The sequence below is a fragment of the Furipterus horrens genome, unplaced genomic scaffold (assembly GCF_987537825.1).
Source record: "Furipterus horrens unplaced genomic scaffold, mFurHor1.1.pri manual_scaffold_1, whole genome shotgun sequence".
Classification (NCBI taxonomy): domain Eukaryota; kingdom Metazoa; phylum Chordata; class Mammalia; order Chiroptera; family Furipteridae; genus Furipterus; species Furipterus horrens.
In genome coordinates, this window is record NW_028327171.1 from 8,580,002 (window position 1) to 8,603,013 (window position 23,012).

At 44.0% G+C, this 23,012-nt stretch overlaps 1 protein-coding gene across 1 annotated transcript in view; it reads left to right on the forward strand.

Moving 5' to 3' along the window:
- Nucleotides 1–23,012, forward strand: part of PKNOX1 (PBX/knotted 1 homeobox 1) — a 48,731-nt gene that overhangs the window by 11,920 nt on the left and 13,799 nt on the right. Inside the window, exons 2-7 of the mRNA XM_090272013.1 lie at nucleotides 8,819–8,925; nucleotides 12,011–12,138; nucleotides 14,172–14,343; nucleotides 16,156–16,326; nucleotides 21,385–21,484; nucleotides 22,669–22,766. Coding sequence (XP_090128139.1) covers nucleotides 8,875–8,925; nucleotides 12,011–12,138; nucleotides 14,172–14,343; nucleotides 16,156–16,326; nucleotides 21,385–21,484; nucleotides 22,669–22,766 — 720 coding nt within the window. The 5' untranslated portion in view covers nucleotides 8,819–8,874. The remainder of the gene's footprint in view (nucleotides 1–8,818; nucleotides 8,926–12,010; nucleotides 12,139–14,171; nucleotides 14,344–16,155; nucleotides 16,327–21,384; nucleotides 21,485–22,668; nucleotides 22,767–23,012) is intronic.

A 23,012-nucleotide genomic window follows, 5' to 3' on the forward strand; every position in this document is an offset into this window, starting at 1 on the left:
TCATTTGTGGTGTTTACTTGATGCGTCGCCTTCATCCATTCCTTTAATTGGTGTTTCCCATTTTGAATGACATCATAATTCGTAGATTGAATTGATGAAATTAACATTTGTAGGAATCAAAGCTGAACAGATTGTCAAATACTGTCCTGATTTTCTTATGAGTTCCACAATTATCTTAGAAACAAAGTCATTGTATTCTCAGAGAAAATGTGTACAGGAAATGGCAGGGCTTCAGAGCCAGAGTCTGACCTCACAGAGGTACCTTAACTTCTTTTGTGCCTGTTTCCTCATCAGTAATCTGAGGACAGTGTTACGAAGCACCTGCTAAAGTGTTCTGGTTACTACTAGTGGGAACCCAATTACTCCATTAGTAATTGAAACCACCATTTCATGATGCTTGCGAATTTGTGGGCCAGGACTTTGGAAAGGGTGCAGTGGAAAAGCCCATGTCTGCATCACAGTGTTGGGTCCTCATCTGGGGAGATGCAGGGCTTGGTGGCTGAGAGCCAGTCTTATGTAGGAATTTTCTCAAACTTGGAAGTTGATACTGGCTGTCAGCGGAGGCTGTTGACTAGAGCACCTTAATGGACTCTCTAGGAAACCTGGGCTTCCCCCCAGCATTGGGGGTGGGAGGGTTGGGGGGGTGCTTCCCCACAGCAGGAGGGGGGAAACCCCACGGCATGGGAGGGGAGGACTGTCTCACATCTTGGGAGGGGGAGAACCGCACAGCATGGAAGGGGGAAACCTCACAGCTTGGGGGTGGGGAGGAAATCTGTCTCACAGCATGGGATTGGGGAAACCCCTCCCAGGATAGGAGGAGGAAACCTCACAGCATTGGGTTGAGGGGGTGGGGGGGACTGTCTCATAGCATGGGAGGGGGGAAACCTCACAGCATGAGGGCACTTCTGGTTAGTCAGATTTTTTACATGTTGGCTCAGGGATTCAGAAGTGAGTGTCCCAGCTAAGAAGGCAGAAGCTGCCTCAGGCTTATGACACGGCCGAGGAGGCGCACAGCATCTCTTCCACTGCATCCTTGAGGTTCCTCGTGAGTCTCTAAGGTCAGCTCAGATGTAACAGTTCCTCACTGTGCGAGAGAAACATCTACTGGTTGCCTCTCTCACGACCCCGACCAGGAGCCTGGCCTGCAGCCCAGGCCTGTGCCCTGACCAGGAATCGAACCAGTGACCTTTCAGTCCGCGGGACGACGCCCAACCCACTGAGCTACACCAGTCAGGGCTAGTTCTTAAATCTTTTAAGGGTGATTTAGCTATTCATGGACCTTGATTCCTTTGTATATATTCCTTTTAGAATAGTTTTTTTGTTTCTTAAAAAACAATAGAAATTTTCATTGGGATTGCAGCTACAAGACTTACGAATAATGACATGTACCAAGAAAAACCAGTAGACACTCCATAAACTGTTAGGACTAAAGGCCCCAGTGAAGTTGACAGGTATAGAGTTGGTCCCAACAGACTGGGGACATTGTATACCCAGCAGTCCATCACGCGGTAAAATGACATATAGTTGACAGCAGCAAGAAAAGCCATAGGAATTAATCCAACCACGAGTACAGGAGACTTCCACAGAGAAGACATCGAACTTAATGCAGGATGTAGGGGAGGACCCAGGCTCTGGCCTCGGGAGACCTGGCACTCCACAGGTGTCTCCTGCCCACAGTAATCCATCAGGACCTGTTCAGCATTGTGTGAAGTCGTTCCCTGCTTTGTTTGCTCTTCCATCCCCAGCATTTGCAACAGAGCCCCATGTGGAGAAGGCCTTCGGCAGGTGTTTGTGGGCTCAATGAAGGGCCCAGTGACGCCCCCCACGCACTCTGGGCTCTGCCTTTCACTTGGCGGGCTCCTGTGAGCCTCCTGGCTGCGCCTGCGTGTACCCGCCGTGCTCACGATTGATGATGGGTGACTGTAACTGACTTCATGGTCCTCTATGGATGACATGGAGGTTCTGTTTCCATTTTTTATTAATGTGCATAAAAATCATTGTTAGCATCGACCTTTTCTTGGCATGTTTAATGCCCTTCAAATGAGCCTTTTGAGCACAGAAAAGATTATTTGAGGTTATTTTAAAATCAAAAAGGCTACAAAGTTACAGGCCTGTTTTCTACGCTTTTATGTAGAATTTACAGATTTTTAAAATTCTCTATGAATTTAGTGTATTTTTGACTAAACTTGACCTTTAAGACCACTTTTGATCAACTCAAGGTGACCAGACTAAATACACTAAATATTTTTAATGATCAGTCCCATTCACAATGTACACATTTGGAGCTATAGTTTTAAGTTTAGTGGATTTAATTTTCGTGTAAGCACTTTATCTGCCCAGACAGTTAAAACCTTCTCGGGTAGGTCTAATAATTTAAAATTATACATTCAGTGAATCTCATGTTCTCAAACTTTCCAGTCCTGTCTACCAGAGGGTAAGCTTTGTAGTCAGGGGCTTGGTTTTGTTCACTGTTGTAATCCCAGGATGTAGAATTGTGCCTGACAGTGATAAACTTTGCATAAATGAAGAAATGTTTATAATTTTTGTTAATGTCTCTCTTATACCTATTCACTAAACAGAAATCATGTCTAAAATCAATAATGAAACTATAAATTTTAAATTAAAATCAAAGCTAAAATTTAAAACTCATTTGCCAAATTTTCTTAACTATTGCAAACATCTTGAATGTCAAATACATAGATTATTCTAAAGCTGAATACCGAAATATTAAAATCTAAATCTTCCACAGGGCTTAACGATACCATTAAGGCACTACATCTTCTCGGACAAGTTTGGGGGGGCCCACATTGGCTAGAGAGTTGTGACCAGGAAAGAGATTGAAGCCTTGCCAACTTCAGGGCCTTCCTCTGCCTTCTGACCCACACACTGCATCGTCTTTTCTAGTCTCTTGTGGACTAGCCAGCTGCAACCTTCCCAGATTCATCCATATGGTCTGAGCAGGAAAGACTTCACCACCAGATGGGTTTCAACTAATCTATTTATATCTGGTCCATTTCGATTAACTTCTCTTATTCCAGTCAGCTTGGACTAGAAAGTTGAAAAACATTTAAAATGTCAGCCTCTTAGATTTGGCCCATATTTCATATTTTTGTCTGCCTTTAGTGTTACAGTATGAGTGCTGCGTTCTCTGGTTGATTGGGGAAGACTATGACATTTTTTTCATGGCTACGTGTGGTCACATTGCTTTCCAAAACAGTCACGCAGTTTGAGAGACCTAGGACTCCTTCAGAGTTCCAAGGTTTACTTCATCTCCGTTGGCAATGTGGTGGTTTTAAATTTAGTAATTTCTAGATGAAAAGTATATTATTTTAAAATTAGTATTTCTTTAATTACTAGTGAGGTTTAATATTTCTGTACGTGAAATTGGATAGTTGTGCTTATTTCATTTGTACTGCTCTTGAAAGGGTACCAACGTGACAACTTCAACAAATTATATAACCTTTTTTAATTGTGTGAAACTTGTAGAAATAATATGGACAAAAACTATGCCTGACCCTGAGCACCATGGTATTATAAGTACGTTGGGTGGGCACTTCTTCAACTTGCATTTTAGAGCATCCTGTGATGTTAAGACATTAAGACACTGTTGGAGTTCAAACATAATAGATACACTTTTTCCTTTGTAGTGGGGAGAAGAAATAGGGATGAATAGATTGTTTCTAAATCTTAAGTTAGCCTTTGGTTTTTACATATTGCCCAATAAAACAGATTGTGATAAAGAACGATGAGTCTGTTGATCATCAATCATCCGTGGGTCAGATGCTTTCAGTGATTCCCCAGTTGATGACAGATAACACTTAGTCACTCAGATTCTGTCTCGGGCCTGCCTGGGCCAGCGACGTGAGGGCCTGAAGCTGAGCAGATGGACAGAGGCCGTGGCTGGAGCAGAGCGCCGCCTCCTAAGCCCAGGAAGTCTGCTGGGATGAGCCCTGTGAGTTCTGCTGCGACCTGCTGTCCTGCCGTCTTGCAGGACCCATCGGTGTTTCCACCCAAATGTCGTATGTCATTTTCCTGAGTGCAGTTTGGAAAGGAGCCCTACAAATTAGGAGCAATGAATTTGCAAAGGCCCTTTCGGGGTGATGCTTGCTGTGGGTCTGCTCCACCGCTCTTGCAGCCTGTCCTGAGCAGATGGCGCCATCTGCTGGTAGCTTCTCTCAGGTTTCTTTGGGGTCCCCGTAGGAATACTGGCCACCTTGGTACTCAGCCCTCTGTGCTTACGAAACAATATAAACACATTAGTCAATAGAATTGCCTTTAAAAAAATCCTCACATGGCGTTCCATTGTAGAGAGAGCACATATTTTCAAAGCTTTTGATACAAATTTCTAAATTTTCCTTTAGAACAGTTGCACCAATTTATGTAAGATATTGGAAGTTTTAGCCAGTTTTGATAGAAAGAAGGACTGCTAATCGCTACATTTTTGAAATAAAATTCTGATTTCCCCCCAGTATTTATGATGGACATTTTGAAGCACACCAAGTTAAAAGAGTGGAGCAGTGAGTGATCCCCCCACCTCCACTCAGCAGGTGTTGACGAGGCCACAATCTGTGTAGCTGTGTGTGTGCTCTTGTGGACCGTTTAAAGTAAACTGGATACCATGACCGTACCCCTAAGTATCTCAGCCCTTGCTCCTCAGGACAAAGGCGGTTCCATGGGCGTACAGCATTATCCCACCATGTAACACTCACTGGTGCTGGCTCGTACCAGCTTTATATCACATCTCCCCAGGGTCCTAAACTTCCTTTTACAGCTTTTGTTTTTTAAGCCGGGATCACATACTGCATTTGATGGTTGTTTTTTCCATCTTTTAACTCAGAACAGTTCCCTCGCCGTTCTTATTTTGATTTCTGGGCACGTCCTCAGGATTGAGCAGGTCTGCCCAGAAGTTCCGTTCTGTGTCCTTCCTGGGAGGCCCGTCATGCTCATTTGCCTCGTTGCTGTTGATGTGACTTTTCACCTTTTGGTTAAGGTGTTTTCTGCCAGGTCTCTCCACTGTAAGCCACTGTTTTCCCTTGTAATTGACAGTAAGTATCTTGTGGCAGGTCTTCTGGGACCATGTGCATTTCCCACTTCTCATCACGAGTTCCCTGGCTCGTGTGGACATCCATGATGCTTCTTACTGGAAGCAGTGATCACTGTGCCAGTCGCCAAATGGTGCTGATCGAATCCCATCCTCCTCTACATATTGTTGGAACTGTAGTTCAGGGCTCACCACCCCAATTGTTTATTTATTTGTTCATCTAGTTCTGTCAGTATGGGCTTGTGGATTTTTATTTTACTCCCAGTTACCATCATATTTTGTTGCACAGATTGTCCCAGATTTGTCCAGTGGGAACCCCTGTAAGCTGGTTTGTCTGTCCTTTTGACATATCCCCATAATTTGTTGAGCACAAGTTTCAGGCTCATCTTGTACTTTTCCTAACCCAGCCCTGGAATCAAATTAGCCACTTCTCTGAGGAGTCCTGATTCTTTTTATTGAGAATGGCGTTTATCAATCAATATATAGGTACTAAGTGCTCGCTGCTGCTGGGTATCATTGCTTCTAGACCCTCTCAGTGGACAGAGCCAGGAAAGTGTATGTTTTCGTGCACGTATGTATATATACATATGTATATACATATATATGTGCGAGATACACAGATATATATCTATTTCCACATATCTGGGTATACTAAAAATCATGAATTCATACTGACAACTCTTGGTTCCAACTGGTGGGTGGGGCAAGCCACTGGGAAGGCCTTGGGAAAGGTGATGTGGATGACGCTGTGTGTGCACAGGCTGGCCGAGCCCGGAGAAGGCCAGAGTGTGTGGGCAGAACTACCAGCTGGGCAAGAAGTCAGCCTGCTGCGGGAACTACAGACGGCCATCCCTTTATCTGTGTCCACACTTCGAGTGGGGGAGGGGCTGCTGTGGGAGGGCAGGGTGGGCAGAGGGTGGCCCTGGGACTTAATCTGCAAGGGCGTTTTGGACCAGATTTCACTTTGGAACGTGGAGAATGGGGGAAAGGAGGGTAAGAAAAATTAGAGGCCACAGGAGCTCCTGCTCTGATCAAGGTATGGGCCATGGTGCAGGGAAGACCAGGGCACTCTGGGGTCTCTGCCTTGGGGCTCAAGGGCAGATCAGGGCACTGAAAGGAGGGCCAGGTTTTGGTCAAGGCAGAGACTCAGTCTCAGGTTTGCAGATGTGTGGGGCCTGTCTCTCAGCGTTGGGAGTCTCTCAGAGGGCAGAGAGAGCAACATCATGATGGCAACCCACGGGCTCCCTTCCCAGCAGTGAGGTTTCCAAGTCCTGCTGTCCAGTTGGGGCAAACATGCAATGGCCACTTTAACGGGAAGGTACCTTCCGACTGAGAGATGAAGCAGCCAACTCCTCAGACAGTAGTGGAATTTATTTTATGGTAGTTCACTTATGGGAAAGATTGGGTCTGGAGCAGACAGAGGACCAGCAGTTTTGTGCAGGTTATCTGCCCCCCTCCCCAACACTCCTGTCACTGTTTTTATCCTATGACTCAGGTACTAATGATTGACAAGACAAAGGGACAAAGAATGCAGCAGCACCAGGGGCCATCCCTCCTGATGGTCGATACTATCACCAGTTTGCTATGTATCTCAGTTGTCATTCTGGCTGTTACCAACAGCAGTACTTACGGTTACATTAGGGGGAACACAGATAATCATTAACTGGACGGCTCTGATGGGCTTACTAAAGACAGCGAGGCTGGTCAGAGGCCGCAGCAGGAAAGGATACACAGATGGAGATGGTCCCACGTTTCTCCCCGACACCATCAGTGGCCCTGCCCGTTGTTTTCTGTCCCCACCTGGTTTTCCGCCTCTAAGCGCCTCCTGACATTTTCCTTGGTTCACAGCTACATCTTGCACCAGGTTCTGTCCCCTCCCCTCCTCACGTGGCCATGCTCAGCCTTTCTTTCCCTTCACCCCAGCTGCATTAACATGACTGACACCCCCTCCTCAGTCCTCCTCCACCAGTGTGAATGGCATCACTTGATTCTATTCTTGTCCTGCTGGCTGCTGCTCCTCATTCTGTGCTGGGTGCCCCGTCTTCCCAGTCTTCTTACATGGCCCCCTCCTCTTTCTTCCTGGGTGGTCTCATGCAGGTTGTTGGCTTTATCTATTGCCTTAGGGTCCTGGGGTTGCCATAACCAAGTCCCACTAACTGGGTGGATGGAAACAAAAGGAATGGATTCTCTCAGGGTCCTGGCAGCCAGAGCCCAAAATCAAGATGTGGACGGGGTTATGCTCCCTCTGAAGGCTCAGGCCTGCTTCCTGGTGGCCAGGTGTTCTTGGCTTGTAGCAGCATTGCTCCAGTCTCTGCCTCTAGTTCACATAGCCTTCTACTATGTGCATCTCAGATCTCTCTCCCCACTCTTAAAGGACATCTGTCATGGGACCTAGGGCCTTCCTCTCAATTCAAAATGATTTCATCTCGAGACCCTTAATATTTTCCTCTGTAAAGATCCTATTCCGGATAATGTCCCATTCACGGGCACTGAGAGTTAGGACTTGGCCATATCTTGCATGTAACACAGTTTGACCCCCCACACACATACTAACCATGCCCGATGGTTACTGACTGTGTCTTTCTGGCCCAGACTCATTTGTTCAGAATTTCCTCTTGGATTTCTGAGAAGCATCTCACACCGAAAATGTCCTGACTCTTGCTTTCTCTTCCCAGGCTGCACGACCCGCTCCTCACCGTCTGCTCCTCACCAGGACATGTGGCTTGGCTCTGCCAGCTGCTCAGGTGGGGACACTGGACCCTTCCCTGACCCCACACCCAACCCCAGGCCATCTGCAAACCCTGTGCTCTTGGCCCGCCTTGTCCACACGGCCCCCTGCCTGTCCACGGGAGCACCTCCCATCCTCTGTGTGTTCCCCAGTCACACAGCCTGTCCTTAACAGTCAGAGGGACCCTCCTAAGATATCAGCCACGTCACCCTTCTGCTCAGACCTCCCAGGAACACCCACAGTCTACACCACAGCCCACGAGTGCCTGCGTGAGCTGGCCCCACGTCTGCTGCCCCCTTCCTTTCCCGCTGCACCTCGCTGCCCAGCTGCATCGGCTCTACCTGTGGGCCCTGCTGGTCCTCTGGCCTCCAGGTGTCACGGGCCACTCACTCCTTCCCTGTCCCGTGTTTCTCCCAGACAGTCCGTGGCCCTGCCCCCAGTCATTTTCTGTCTCCACCTGGTTTTCCTCCTCTCATTTACCTGTGTGTTTTGACAGGAAAACGAGCCATTGTTCCTTCTCTGTATTACAGACAGATGTCAGAAGAGTGCCGGCTCCGCCTCCCTGAGCCCACCTTTGCCATTCCTACCTGGGTTCCCCTCCCAGCAGTCCCCTGAGTCGGGTCCTTGTGGTCTCAGTATCAGTACCTTCTCAGAGACCCTGCGCTGTCACACATCAAGGGAGCCCCTCATCCACTGCTGTCACCACACCCTGTGTGCTGCCTGACCTTGTCTGCCCAGGAAAGCAGGGCCTGTCTAGAACAGTGTTCTGCATGTGTGGGCATTCACTAGACATTTGGGCGAGTGACGGAATTCATCCAAATGGCTGAAAAATCTGATAGCAAGTCAGGCCCCGTGCAAGAGCAGCGTACGTGTGATTGCCAAGTGAGTGGGGGATGCTGAGTAGGATTTGGCTCGTAGCACAGAGTTAAGGATGGCTTTTTTCTCCATGTAAAAATATGTATTTAAAAAATTATATGGGTGCTGTGGAGTAGGGGGACAGAAAATGCTCGGCAAATATTAACTGATGCTTTTCTGCTTTTGTTTTCCAGACACCACTTGCTTTTGACTCAAGATGATTTGATGTTTTCCAATAAACTCATTAACCATGATGGCTACACAGACATTAAGCATAGACAGCTATCAAGATGGGCAACAAGTGAGAGCTTGAGTTTTATTCTGCATTTTAATTTTTTAAAAGATTTATTTATTTTTAGAGAGAAGGGAAGGAAAGGAGAAACATCAATGTGTGGTTGCCTCTCGCATGCCGCCAGCTGGGGATCTGGCCCACACCCCAGGCATGTGCCTGGGCTAGGAATTGAACCAGTGACCCTTTGGTTCAGAGGTCAGCACTCAGTCCACTGAGCAACACCAACCAGGGTTATTCTGCGTTTTAATTATAGTCAGTTGACCTAGTACTAAAACACAAAAAATGCTTTGTATATTAATAGTTCAAATTCCTTGAGGTTGCAGATTCAGTTTTAGTGTATTATGCATTTATTATATGTTGTTCAGATTATTTCCTAAGTGATGCCAAGATTGCTAGTAATTTTGACTCCTGAATCATACTTTCTTGGGAATTTTCCATTTTAATGTCAGTGTTAAAAGCCAGTGTTGTTGTTTTTAAAGAAAAGCTGGGTGTCCTCTGGCCAGTGTGGCTCACAAGGTTGGGTGTCATCCCACAAAGTGAAAGGTCACGGGTTTGATTCCCAGTCAGGGCTCATGCCTGGATTTTTGGGCTCCATGCTCCATCCCTGGTCGGGGTGCTTGCTGAAGGCAACCAATTGATGTTTCTTTGTCACATCAATGTTTCTCTTTTTCTCTTTCTCCTTTCCTTTCCCTCTCTCTAAAAATAAAATCTTAAAAAGAAAGAAAGGAAAGCTGGGTGTTGTTGATAATCATAGTTTCCCAAGTTGACGGTTGCTAACCTGAGTGGGAATTGTGTGGTTTCATATTTCCAGGTGTGAGTGGCAGAGGGGACTGTCCTGATGTCTGTGTGGCTTAGTTGCAGTGCCGTCTGTACCTTTCCCCGGCTCATGCCTGTGCCTGGGCCTGCACGGCTTTCTTTGATAATGTGGGTAGCTTCTTTTAAAAAAATAATTTTTATTTATTGATTTTTAGAGAATGAGAGAGAGAGGGAGAGAAACATTGATTTGTTGTTTCACTTAGTTTTGCATTGATTGGGTGGTTCTTATATGTGCCCCTCCCAGGGATTGAACCTGCAATCATGGTGTATTGGGATGACGTGCTAACCAGCTGAGCTACCCGACTAGGGCATGGGTGGCTTCTTGATAGCTCTCTCATTGTAAGACCTTGTTTTCCTTAAAGCTGCCCAGGCGTTTTGTGTTCTGTGACCTGAAGGAGTTGGGGAGGAAGGGGCCCCCTGAGGCCTGTGTAGCCTCTCTTGGGACACATGAGGTTGTGGGAGTGTCCTGTGTGCTCCCAGTGGGGGCCATTCCCCGACCTCTTCCTCTGGAGTTGGGGAGCTGATTTCCATTGAAGACCTTCAGCTCGGCCTTTGCTTCCTGCCTACCCCGCAGTCAGAATGCAGGAACGGAGCGCCCGTGCCAGCAGCTCTCTTCTCGCCCTCCTGGAGGCTTTTAGTGAGCACTGACGGTCAAGTAATCAAATCCCAGTGGGGTCGACTCACCCACAGGAGGCCACAGCCCCCCCCACCCCACGGGTGAGGCTCTGGGCGGGTTCCAGGTGGACGGTTAGGACCTAAGTCTGTGCCCCCGACCCTTGCCAACTCCTGTGTCTTTCCCTATTGGCCAGTTTTGCGCCATTTCTAGTTTGGTTGCTCTTACAGAGATTTTGTCTTTGTAGGCTTTGGAAAAAAGTTTTGTTTTTTGCTTCTTACAGGAATCAAGGTATAGAATTCTGTTTCAGCCTGCTCTTTCACCCGCAAGTTCTTTGGTATTTCCAAGTGACTGTTTCTACCATACAAATCTAATGGTGACTCCTTCTCTCCCCTTGCTGAGGCCTGCCCTCAAAGCTCCCCCACATGACCTGGCCCCTAAGATTCCAGGCCCACCCCACAGCCCCTCCAGTGCACTCACCCCACCCCAGCTCACCCAGCTGCCTGCCCCATTCCTGGGCACCCCTCTGCCCTGTGGCCCTAGATCTTCCCTTGACTCTCCTTCCCTTGGGCAGCAGCTTGGCCGGCTCCTTCCCATCCTGCAACTCTTTGCCTAGGTCTTTGCCTTCCTGCGAACACTCCCCTGCGGGCCCTCGTTACACTGCAGCTCGCTCTGACCTTTCTCTCCTTGCCGGCAGTGATCACCTTCCTACATTCTGTTCCGTGATGGTCTTCTGTGCTTCCTCCTCCCTGGCTGAGCCCTGCTGCAGCCTGTATCCGCTGCAGTGCTGGGCGCAACAGGGGTGGCAGGCACGTGTGCGGGGTGGAACTGCTTGATTTTTATAGCTAAGCACTTCCTCACAACATAGAAAACTCTTTGAGAACATTATTTTAAATAAGCACTTAATATTATTCCGTATAGCCCTGGCTGGTGTGGCTCAGTGGATTGAGTGCCAGCCTGCAAACCAAAGGGTTGCTGGTTCAATTCCCAGTGCCTGGGTTGTGGGCCAGGCCCCCTATTGGGGGTGTGTGAGAGGCAACCACACATTGAGGTTTCTTTCCCTCTCTTTCTCTCTCCCTTCTCTCTCTCTAAAAATAAATAAATAAAATCTCTAAAAAATTATATCTCAATAAAGCTGTTAAAATTAAAAGTAAACACAGCTGGCTTGTTTTTGTTTTCTGAATACGGTGACTTTTTAAAAAAGTTATAGTTTATGTATTCCCAAAGTTTAAGGGTAGATGGGGGAGAATTTCAGCCTTGTCACAGATTTGTAGCATATCGGGTATGAGTTATTTTTGTGACAAGATAAGAAGAGCTTGGACAATTTGCTTATTCTTTTCTTACTGTAATGTTATCATCATGAAGCTACACTGCACGCAGAGACAGAGTAAGATTGCCTATGGCAATAACATATGGTTACTATGATTTTGAAAATCATGAACATTTCACAGATATCAGTTCTCTTTGTTTTTAAATGGTTTGGAAATTTGATCTTTAACCATTTTCTAAGCATTAAATTAAAAGGGATTTTGTGGGTGGTTTTTGTATTGTTGCCAGTCACATAGCTGGCAGTTTACCAGTCCCTGTTGCATTCCTGTTTGAGAAGAGAACACCTCAGAGCAGTTTGTTTCCTGTTGAGTAACAAACATTATCCTCCTTTCACAGATGCAAGTAGTAACAGAGTTAAAAACGGAGCAAGACCCCAACTGCTCTGAACCCGATGTGGAAGGAGTGAGCCCTCCCCCCGTGGGGTCCCAGACACCGATGGATGCAGACAAGCAGGCCATTTATAGGTAGTGAAGAGATGTGAAGCACGTGGGTTGTCAGAGGAGTGATGAGAGCAGAATACTTTGTCACTGGGAGCAATAGAGCTATTAGCAGGCAGAGTAAGGCATGATGTGATAACTACTGGTCTGAACATTTTTTCAGGTTCAGATGTTATTTTACATTTTAGTCCACCTTGCAAAAAATAATTTTCAGGCCCAGATGATTTTACTGGGAAATTCTACCAAAATTATAAAGAAAAAAAAAAAAAAAAAAAAACCACCAAGTCTACACAGTCTCGTCCAGAAAATAGAAGTTGAGGGAATGTTTCCCAATTCAGTTTACAAATTGATCATCACTCTGATACCAAGACAATTAAAAAAAAAAAAAAAAGTACAGACAAGCATCCCTCATGAATTTGGACATAAAAATCACCAATAAGATGTTAACAAATTGAATCCAGCAACAAAAATTAATAGAATAATATTATAATAATATATAGTGTCCAAATGGAGTTTATCCCAGGAATGCAAGACTAGTTCACTGTTCAAAGATCAACCAATGAGATCTACAGTGTGATCATATCAAGTGATACAGAAAAGCATTTGACAGAATCAACCACTAATTATTATTAAAAGTTGTCAGCAAAAGGGAATTTCTTAACTGATGAAGGGAAACTACAAAAGCCTATAGCTCACATCAAACTTGATGGTAAAAGACTGAATGCTTTCCTCTAAGATTGGGAATGAGGCAGAGATGTCCACCATAACTCCTCTTACTCAGCACTGTAATTGAAGACCTCACCAGTGCAGTAAGACAAGAAAAAGATTAGAAAGGAAGAAACAAAACTGGCTCAAAGCACAAACAACATGATTATCTACATAGAAAATCTGAATATCTACCAGAAAACTTCCAGATACTTAAGTGAGTTTAATGAGGTTCCATGCAATCCTATTTCTGTACCAGTGTTGTACAACTGGAAACAAATTGAAAGGACAATACATTTATGAGAGCTCCAAAAAAACTGAAGTACGAATCAATACATATAGAATGCTGATTCAAGCCATCAAACACAACTTAGTAAATGGCAGGACATACCGTGTTCATGGATTGGAAGACTTAATTTAATAAAGATGTCACTTCCTAAAATCAATCTATAGACTTAATGCAATTCCAATTAAGTTTTAGCAGGATATTTTTGTACATGTAGACATGTTAATTTTAAATTTTATATGGAAGTCAAAAAAACTAGATCAACTAAAACAATTTTGAAAAAGAATAAAGGAGGAGTCAGTCTATTTGATCATAAGATTTGCTATCATGTTACAGTAATTAAGAAATTGTGATATTTGTGAAGGAATAGACACATAGATTAATGCCACAGTATTCTATAAATAAATCTATACAAATATGATTCAGTTGATCTATAGCAAAGGTACAAAAACAATTCAGAATAGAAAAGGCAGACTTTCCAACAAATGGTGTTAGAACAATTGGACACCCATATGCAGAAAAAAGATCCTTGACCTACTCTTACATCATATAAAAATTCACTCAAAATGGACCATAGACCTAAACGTAAATTAGAAAACTATAAAATTGGTACATCCATTGCAATGGAATATTATTTGGCCATAAAAAAGAATGAGGTACTGACACCTGTTACAGCATCGGTGAGCCTTGAAAAACAGTATATTAAGTGAAAAATACCAGACACAAAAGGTCACATGTATAAAATGTCTAGAACTGGCAGATCTATAGAGACCAAAAGCAGATTAGTGGTGGCCTGAGGCTGGGGCTGGTGGGTGAATGGGGAGTGACTGCTAATGGCTGCAGGGTTTCTTTTGGGGGTGATGAAAATGTCCTAAAACTGACTGTGGTGATGATTGCATAACTCTGTGTATGTACTAAAAATTATTGAATTGTGAACTTTGGATGAATTATATGTTATGTAAATTATATCTCAGTAAAGCTGATAGGTCAAGTAATGCATACATACATACATACTGAAACATTCTGATGCAAATGTGGAACATCCATGTATTTTTTTCTTTCCCCCCAGGCATCCATTGTTTCCATTATTAGCTTTGTTATTTGAAAAATGTGAGCAATCCACGCAGGGCTCTGAAGGCACAACTTCTGCCAGTTTCGATGTGGACATTGAAAATTTTGTAAGGAAGCAGGAGAAGGAAGGAAAACCCTTCTTTTGCGAAGACCCGGAAACTGACAATTTAGTGAGTAAAATAAATGCTTTATTTTTTTATTTCTTAAATTTAAAATCAGGTTGATAAATACTAAACTTCCAGTAAGAACTTAAGACTGTCTGTAGTTCTGCTAAAGGGGAGAATATTATACTTAATGAAATAACTTATTTGTGTGCGTGTGTGTGTGTGCATGTGTGTGTTCGAATGTGTGACTTGAATGTCTTCCAGCCTTCTCTAGTTACCCTTTCCCTTGATAATTAAATAAGCTGGTTTCAGCCTGCATTCTGAATGGACCAGAGGATTCAGTTCTCTCCTAAACATTTGTAAAGGTTCATTGGGGTTGGCATGCTGGCCTGACTGCCTTCTGAGGCAACATGTCTGTGCCCAGCTTCAGCCCTTGGCTTTTCCCCGACTGTGGACACGTGACTTTATTCTCCATGATAGCCCTGTCTTAAGGCTCACACTGGTTTGCTCACAAAGTTCCTGAAGAATTGGGGAGGCCCACCAGCACAGAGCAGGGTCAGGCTTAACAAAGTCTCCGAGGCCCCTCACTACCTCCCCTGATCGTTCTGTCTGCAGCCAGCCTGGCTCACGTCAGTGCCCTGCTCCGAGGTCCAGTGCTCTGAAATTCAGGGTTCTCTGCGCTTTCTGAAGGAAATGGAGAATTCTTTGGAGGTAATGTCACTGCTGCATCCAAGGGGAGCAGTGCAAGCTGGGTCTGGGCCCTCACTGCATTTCCCTTAAAGCCTGCTGGCTCCCAGACCAACACCTTCGTCAGGCCCTGATCAGCAGAAAAGGGTCTTTGGAAGTCTTTTCCTTGAATACATTGCCTGGGTCTTAATTGTTGCTCCTGCTTTTTAAAGTTCTCATTAGACATTCAACCCTCATAGCTTAATAAACTTTATAGGTGAGTTTGACTTTGAGACTGTCTCCTCATCTTTGAAACAGGACTGACAGTGGCTGCCCTTTGGCCTTAGGACCAGAAGCTCTCTCTGCCTCTGACTGTCTGTCACACAGCCAGCCACCAGTGAGTGGGGAGCAGGAGCGGCCCCGGTGTTCCCGGGCTGGCAGGGACCAAGGCTGTCCTGACTGGTGTTAGAGCGCAGGGCCTAGTGAGCTTCATGCTCAGTATTCCTCATCACTGACGGACGGACTGGTTCGTTCCGGAGATGCTATGAATTACTACGCCAAACTCACAGCAGAAGTAGCAGAACTGTGGGTTGTGAATGCCCAGGCAGGTGCTGCGCATGGTAATGGTTTTATTATCAGTGTTAGTTATAATATCTACTGCTGTGGGACAAATTGCCCCCAAACTTAGTCAATTAATACACAGTCATGAAACTTAGAAAAATCGTAAGAGAGAATCTTTAGGATCTAGGGCTAATCAAGGGCTAGGGAAAGAGTTCTTAACCTTGACACCAGAAGCATGATCCAGCAAAGGTGGAGCTGGTAAGTTGAACTTCGACAAAGTGGAGACCCACGGGTCAGATGGGTCTGTGCCCATCCTCACTTACGGATGAAAGAACAGGAGCAGAGCGAGAGCTGGTGGCCTCCCCATGGGGCTGCGCAGCAAGGGCAAAGCTGGCTGAGGCCGCTGGCCCTGGCTCTGTGCTTCCCGGGGTCGGTGCTGGCGTTGTGCCATGCCGCGGGTCAGCGGTGCAGGGCCAGTTTGTCATTTTGCACAATGTCTGAAGTTATTCCACTTCTGTCGCTGGCAGTACAGATGGTGATGGCAATACAGGGTTCAGGCTGATAACTGAGAGCAGTTATGTGGTGATAATTACGATTTAACATCATGCTACCTGCTTTTTGTCTGAAAGTCTTCATTTTCTCTACTTCTAGATGGTAAAAGCAATCCAGGTTTTGCGTATTCACCTTCTTGAGCTGGAAAAGGTTAATGAACTCTGCAAAGATTTCTGCAGTCGATATATTGCTTGTCTAAAAACGAAAATGAACAGTGAAACTCTTCTGAGTGGAGAACCTGGAAGCCCGTATTCCCCTGTCCAGTCCCAGGTATTTATGTTCGGGTCCTGCTCTACTTCCTGGTTGCTGTCACATCTGCAAGGATGGATTGTATTGGTCCTGAGACCACCAGCCCTTTCAGAATTGTCAGGCTGTCTCAGTGGCTCTCCTGCTCAAAGAACCTCCCGACCTCTGGCCCCAGCCTGGGCTGGGAGTGAATCCCAGCGACAGTCCCTCTGGCCTCGCACAGTGAACGCAGTGAGGCCCCATCACTTCTTTCTTGTTTTCTTTTTTTTTAACAATATATTTTTTTAAATTGTGGTGATATTCACATATCGTAGAATTTACCCTCCTAACCACATTTAAGTGTACAGTGCAGTGGCGCTAAGCGCATTCACACTGATGTGCCGACATCTCCACCCTCCATCTCCAGAACGTTCCATCTCCCCAAACTGAAACAACTCTAGGGACCTTATGTCAGGGAAATCATCTGTCCTTCTGTATTTGGCTTATTTCACTCAGTGTCTTGTCCTCAGGCTCCTGCGTATTGGAGCCCTTTGTGGGAGCCACCTGATAGGTGGTAGTGACATTCACTGTGGTAGTAACTTGCATCTCCCTGACAGCTAAGGGTGGCAACCTTCTTTTCACATACTTTCTTTGCATCTGTATATCCTCACTGGTAGAATATCTTCTCACATCTTTTGCCCAGTTTCTAATTGGATTATTTTTAAACTGGACTTTTGAGAGTATTCTAGATACTAGTCCTTTATGGGATATATGGTTTGCAAATATTTTCTCCAAGTCTGTAGCTTATTTTTTTATTCTCTTGACAGGGTCTTTTGCAGAGCAAACATTTTCCCCAGTCTTTTATTTTATTATTTTTATTTTTAATGATAATTTTAAAGAAGATTTTATTTATTTATTTTCAGAGAGAGGGAATGGGAAAGAGCAAGGGAGAGAAACATCGATGGGTTGCCTCTCACACGCTCCCAACTGGGGACCTGGCCCACAACCCCGGCGTGTGCCCTGATGGGAAGTCAGACTGGTGACCTTGCGCTTTGTGGGACAATGCCCAACCCACTGAGCCATGCCAGTCAGGGCTATTTATTTACTTTTAATTTCTGTTTTACCCATCTACCCACCCACCTTTCTTTTAGCGGCCATCAGCTTGTTGTCTGTATCTATGAGTCTGTTTCTGTTTTGTTATTGTTGTTCATTCAGTTGTTTTGTCCTTTTAGGTTCCACCTGTGAGTGAAATCATACGGTATTTGTCTCTGTCTGTCTTATTTTTACTTAGCATAATACCCTTCAGGTCCACTCATGTCTCAAACGGCAAGATTTCACTATTTGTATTGCCGACCAGTGTTCCATTGTATATATGCACCGCCTCTTTTTTATCCCGTCATCTGCTGACGGGCACTGAGGCTGCTTCCATGCCTTGGCTGTTGTAAATGATGCTGCAGCGGTCCTGGGGGTGACTGCATCTTTCTGAATTCAGGTTTTTCTCTCCTTGGGCTAAACACCCAGAAGTGGAGTTGCTGAGTCGCAAGGCACCTCTATTTTTAGTTTTTTGAGAGCCTCCATACTGTTTTCCATGGTGGCTGCACCAATCGACATTCCCAACAACAGTGCACCAGGGTTCCCTTTTCTCCACATCCTTGTCCACACTTGTTGTTTGTTGATTTACTAATGATGGCCATTCTGACAGGTGTGAGGTGATATCTCATCGTGGTTTTAATTTGCATCTCCCTGATGATCAGTGATGCTGAGCATATTTTCATGTGTCTGTTATCCATCTGTATGTCCTCTTTTCTAAAGAGGACATACTCAGGTTCTCTTCTTATATTTTAATCAGATTGTTTTTTTATTTTTTTGGTATTAAATTGTATGAGTTCTTTATATATTTGGGGTATTAGCTCCTTATTGGAGGTAGCATTTGTGAGTATCTTCTGCCATTTGGTAGGTTGTCTTTTTGTTTTGCTAGATGGTTTTCTTCACTGTGCAAAAGTTTGTTTATTTTTCCCTTTGTTTTTCTTGTTTGAGGAGATACATCCACAAAGATATTACTAAGATTAATGTCAAAGAGTTTACTACCTATGTTTTCTTCTAAGAGTTTTATGATTTCAAGTCTTACATCTAAATCTCTAATCCATTTTGAGATTATTTTTGTACATGCTCTAGAAAGTGGTCCAATTTAATTTTTTGCATGTATCTGTCCAATTTTTCCAACACTTATTAAAGAGACCATCTTTCCTCATTATATATGCTTGTCTCCTTTGTTGTACGTTAATTGACCGTCTAAGTGAGGATTTATTTCTGGACTTGCTTATTCAACAGTCTTTAATATTGATCATTCCTATTTACCAGCTTTTCTTTTTATTAGTTGTGATTTTGGTGTCAAGTCTAAGAACTCTTTGCCTAGTCCTAGATCCCAAAGATTTTCTCTTTATATTTTTTTCTAAAAGTTTTATATTTTACATTTAAATCCATGATTTCTGAGTTAACTTTTATATAAAATGTGAGGGTTTTGACTGAGGTTCATACGTTTGCCTCTAGATGTCCCATTGCTCCAGTACCATCTGTTAAAAAGGCTTCTTCTTCCACTGAATTGTGTTTGCACCTTCGTCAGAAGTCACTTGGACACATTTACAGGGTTTATTCCTGTGTCCTTTGTTCTGTCCCACTGATCTGTGTATTATACCATACAGTTTTGATTACCGTCGCTGAATATTAAATCTCAAAATTGGGTAGACTGAATCCTCTCACTTTATTCTTTTTCAAAATATTCTTTCTCGAAATATTTTAGCTATTTCTAGTTCCTTTGCTTTTTCATATAGATTTTAGAATAATCTTATCTACATCTACAAAAAAATGTTACTGAGATTTTGACAGAAATTGCATTAAATCTGTATGTCATTTCGGGGAGAATTGACATTCTTTGCTGTGTTAATTCTTTCATCTCACACACGTGATGCACCTCCTCATCCCTTTGTTCTCCTGTGGTTTCTCTCATTAGTATTTTATAGTTTTCAACATATGACTCCTGCTCATGTAGTTTTAGAATTACACATAAGTATTTTATTTTTTGAGCAATTGTAAAGGCTGTTGTATTTTTTTAACTTCAGTGTTGATGCTATTTTTAGAAATACAGTTGTTTTTTAATATTTATCTTGTATCCTGTGGCCTTGCTGAACTCATTAGTTCCAGGAGGTCCTTTATGTAGATTCCTTAGGATTTTCTACCTCGTCAGTCGTATCATCTACAAATAGGACAATTGTTTCTTCCTTTGTGATCTGTATACTTTCAGTTTTCTTTTCTTGCCTATCGGCTAGAACATCCAGCCCTATCTTGAGTAGGATTGGTGAGAGCACGAATCCTTTGCTTGTTCCCAATCTTATAAGGAAAGTTCAGTCTTTCACTATTAATTTTAATTTTAATGGTAGGTTTTTTCCCTAGATGCTCTTTATCAAGCTAAGGAAGTTCCCCTCTATTCCTATTTTTCTGAGAGTTTTTATTAAGTTGAATTTTGTCAAATGCATGGATTGATATGATTATGTGGTTTATTTATTTATTTTGCCTGTTAATATGGTAGATTACATTGAGTTTTGAATATTGAACAAGCCTTGGATTCCTGGAATAAACTGTACTTGGTGATGGCACATAATTCTTTTATATGGATTCCTGAGTTCTGTTTGATAATATTTTGGTAAGCATTTTTGTGTCTATATTGAGAGATATTGGCCTGTAGTTATCTTTCTGGTACAGTCTTAGAGTAAGTTTGGTATCAGGATAGAACAGGCTTCAGAAAACAAACTGGAGAGTATTGCCTCCTCTTCTTTTTTTTTGTGAGGGCTTAATTTTTCTCTACATGTTTGATAGATTTCTTTTTTGGAGGTTTTTAAATTATGAATTTAGTTTCCTTAATAAGTTGCAGGGCTGTTCAAATATATCTACTTCATATAGGAGTTTGTTTCCTACGTCAGATCTGTGTGTGTTGAGTTCAGCAAGGTATGCAGCGATCTCCCCGTTTCATCTCTGATATTGGTAATATGTCTTTTTTCTTTTCTCTGTTGGTATTACTAGCGGTTTGTCAATATGTTGGTCTTATGGAAGAACTCGTTTATTTTTCACTGTTGTTTTCTGTTTTCAGTTTCATTGTTATCTGCTTTGACCTTTATTGTTTCCTTCCTTTTACTTGCTTTGGTTTTATTTTGTTCCTTTCTTTTTAGGTTTTAGATGTGGGAGCTTGGATTATTGTTTGATGGCCTAGCTTTATTCTGGCCAAGTTAATGTACCCTACTTCTTGGGCACCTGCCGAAGCTTACAGGGTAATCACCTCTGGGTGATATCCACTTGGGCTACTTATCTCCTCAAATATCTGGGTGCCTGCGTGTGCCAGACCCCATGCTAGAGGCCAGGTGCAGGGATCCCTTCCCTTGCCAACCACCAATCCAGCCATCAGTCAGTGGGTAAATTTGCCCATTTGGATCTAATGTCACATGAGTACAATCTCTGATGTGGTATTCACAGATGTTTACATGGAGTGTGCTGCAGGCCAGGCCCAGGCCTAGTACTCCACATGCATGCACACACGAGGTCGGGGCTCAGGTGTGTGTGTGTGCTAGGGTCGGGGTGGTACAGAGCTGTGTGAGCCCGGGCTGGCTCCCCATCACCACTGAGAACCTCCCAAACCTGTGGCATAATCTTCTGAAAGTGCTCATCCTGTCAAGGAGGCTTTGGAAAATCAAGAGTCTGAGCCAAATTGAATGGAAGAGGTATAGGATGAGATCAGGTGATCGTGGTCTCCCTAGTCATAACCTCCAGGACTGTAAGGTGTGGTTGATATGTGATGAGATGAAAGATAATCTTTTGGAAGCCAAATTGAAACTGATATTTTAGTATCAGTCATCCCATCTCATATCCAGGCAGTCTTGCCTCTCCTGGTTTCTGGATCTGTGGAGCCTGCTTCATCGAAGGCTTGCCACCTGATTGTGTTCTTGCCTCAAGCATCTCCTTTATTGATGATGCTATTATGCCACTTGTTTGGAAGTTTTAAACACGGGTGCTCTGTTTCCTAATCATCCCTTCCCGTCTGTTTCTGACTTACAGCAGATTCAAAGCGCCATCACAGGCACTCTCAGCCCCCAGGGAATCGTGGTGCCAGCATCTGCGCTGCAGCAGGGGAACGTAACCATGGCAACGGTGGCAGGTATGGCGGTGGATGAAAGCACACCTTTGCCTTGAGCTTGTGCAGAAAAAGTCCTCCATAGCAGAGTGGAGATGTGCATACGTATAACTTTTAATTAACACCAGTTCCCTAATGGGAGCCCCACAGTCTAGCCTCTTTGAATGCCTCTTTCTTGTTAATCCTCAATGACAAATACTTTGCATATTGTGTTTTCCTACCAAAAAGAAATGTTGGGAAGAAAGGTTTTATAGAGGAGTTAAAACTGTATAGCAAAAATCAATTGTAATTTTCAAATAATAGTTTTTAATTATTCTCTTAGCAGCACATGGAATAGCTTAAGTTGTGTCATTAACTGATGATAGGTAAATAAAAATTCAGAATTAGTCTTGGTTTAACTTGTATAATAAAAACCATCACCTAGAATGTTGCAAGTACAAGACCATCTTGGAACTGTAAGGAGGGGGAGAAATTTACGCCGAAAAAACCCATGTAATAGCACAAAGGGAAGCCTCTACAGGAGAATGGAGCACATTTGACCAAAAAGAGAACTGTAATAAAAATATTTGTCAAACTACAAGAAGAGGAAAAAAAAAAATATTTGTCATCTGACACCTTTGTCCAAGCCCCTTGATATGTGCTCATTGTGAGGAAAAGTAGAAAATGGAGGCGAGCAAAAGGCAGGGGAGTGCAGACTCCTGAGCCAGCTGCACCCTGGGCCCCGTCTGTGAGGGCCGCAGGGATGTCAGCGTGTCACCTGGGCCCTGCTTGTGCTGTGAGTTCATTCTGGTAACATACAGGAACAAGTTGACTAGCCAAGTATCGATCTTTTGAAATGATGTAAAAGGCTCATCATCAGCCTTGGCCGGTGTGGCTCAGTTGGTTGGAGCATCATCTTGTCAGCAAAAGGTTATGAGCTCGATTCCCGGTCAGGGAACATACTGGGTTTCAAGTTCTGTCCTCAATCCAGGCGCATGCGATTCCTATTCCAGGCGTGTGCAGGAGGCAACCTACCGATGCTTCTCTCGCATCGATGCTTCTCTGTCTCTCTTTCTAGCTCTAAAAACAATGGGGAAAAATGTCCTCAAGTGAGGATAAAAAAAAAAAGTTTGTCAAACTAGAGATTTTATTCATTTCATAGTATAGTGAGGAAATTAGTTTTAAATCATTGAGACTTAAATGCAGTTTTTTTCTTCTTCCTTTTTGAGGTGGCACAGTTTATCAGCCTGTCACGGTTGTCACTCCTCAAGGCCAAGTAGTGACACAAGCCTTGTCACCTGGGACGATCAGGATCCAGAACTCCCAGGTGTGTGTGCCATTCTGTTGTGGGGCTGGGGTGGGGGCTGTTGCACAGCGGAGGGGTGCAGCGGGAGGCAGGCTGGAGCCGCTCTGTCTGGGGGCTGTCATGTAGCTCCTCCAATGAACCTGAACGTCAGTACTTTGTTTTTTTTTTTTCATCTTCATCTCTCTAATTGTAAAAACGTTGCAAGGTTCAGAAAAGTCTAAGGAAGCAGGAACAAGTCACCCATTATCCTTCCCCTCAAGCAACCGC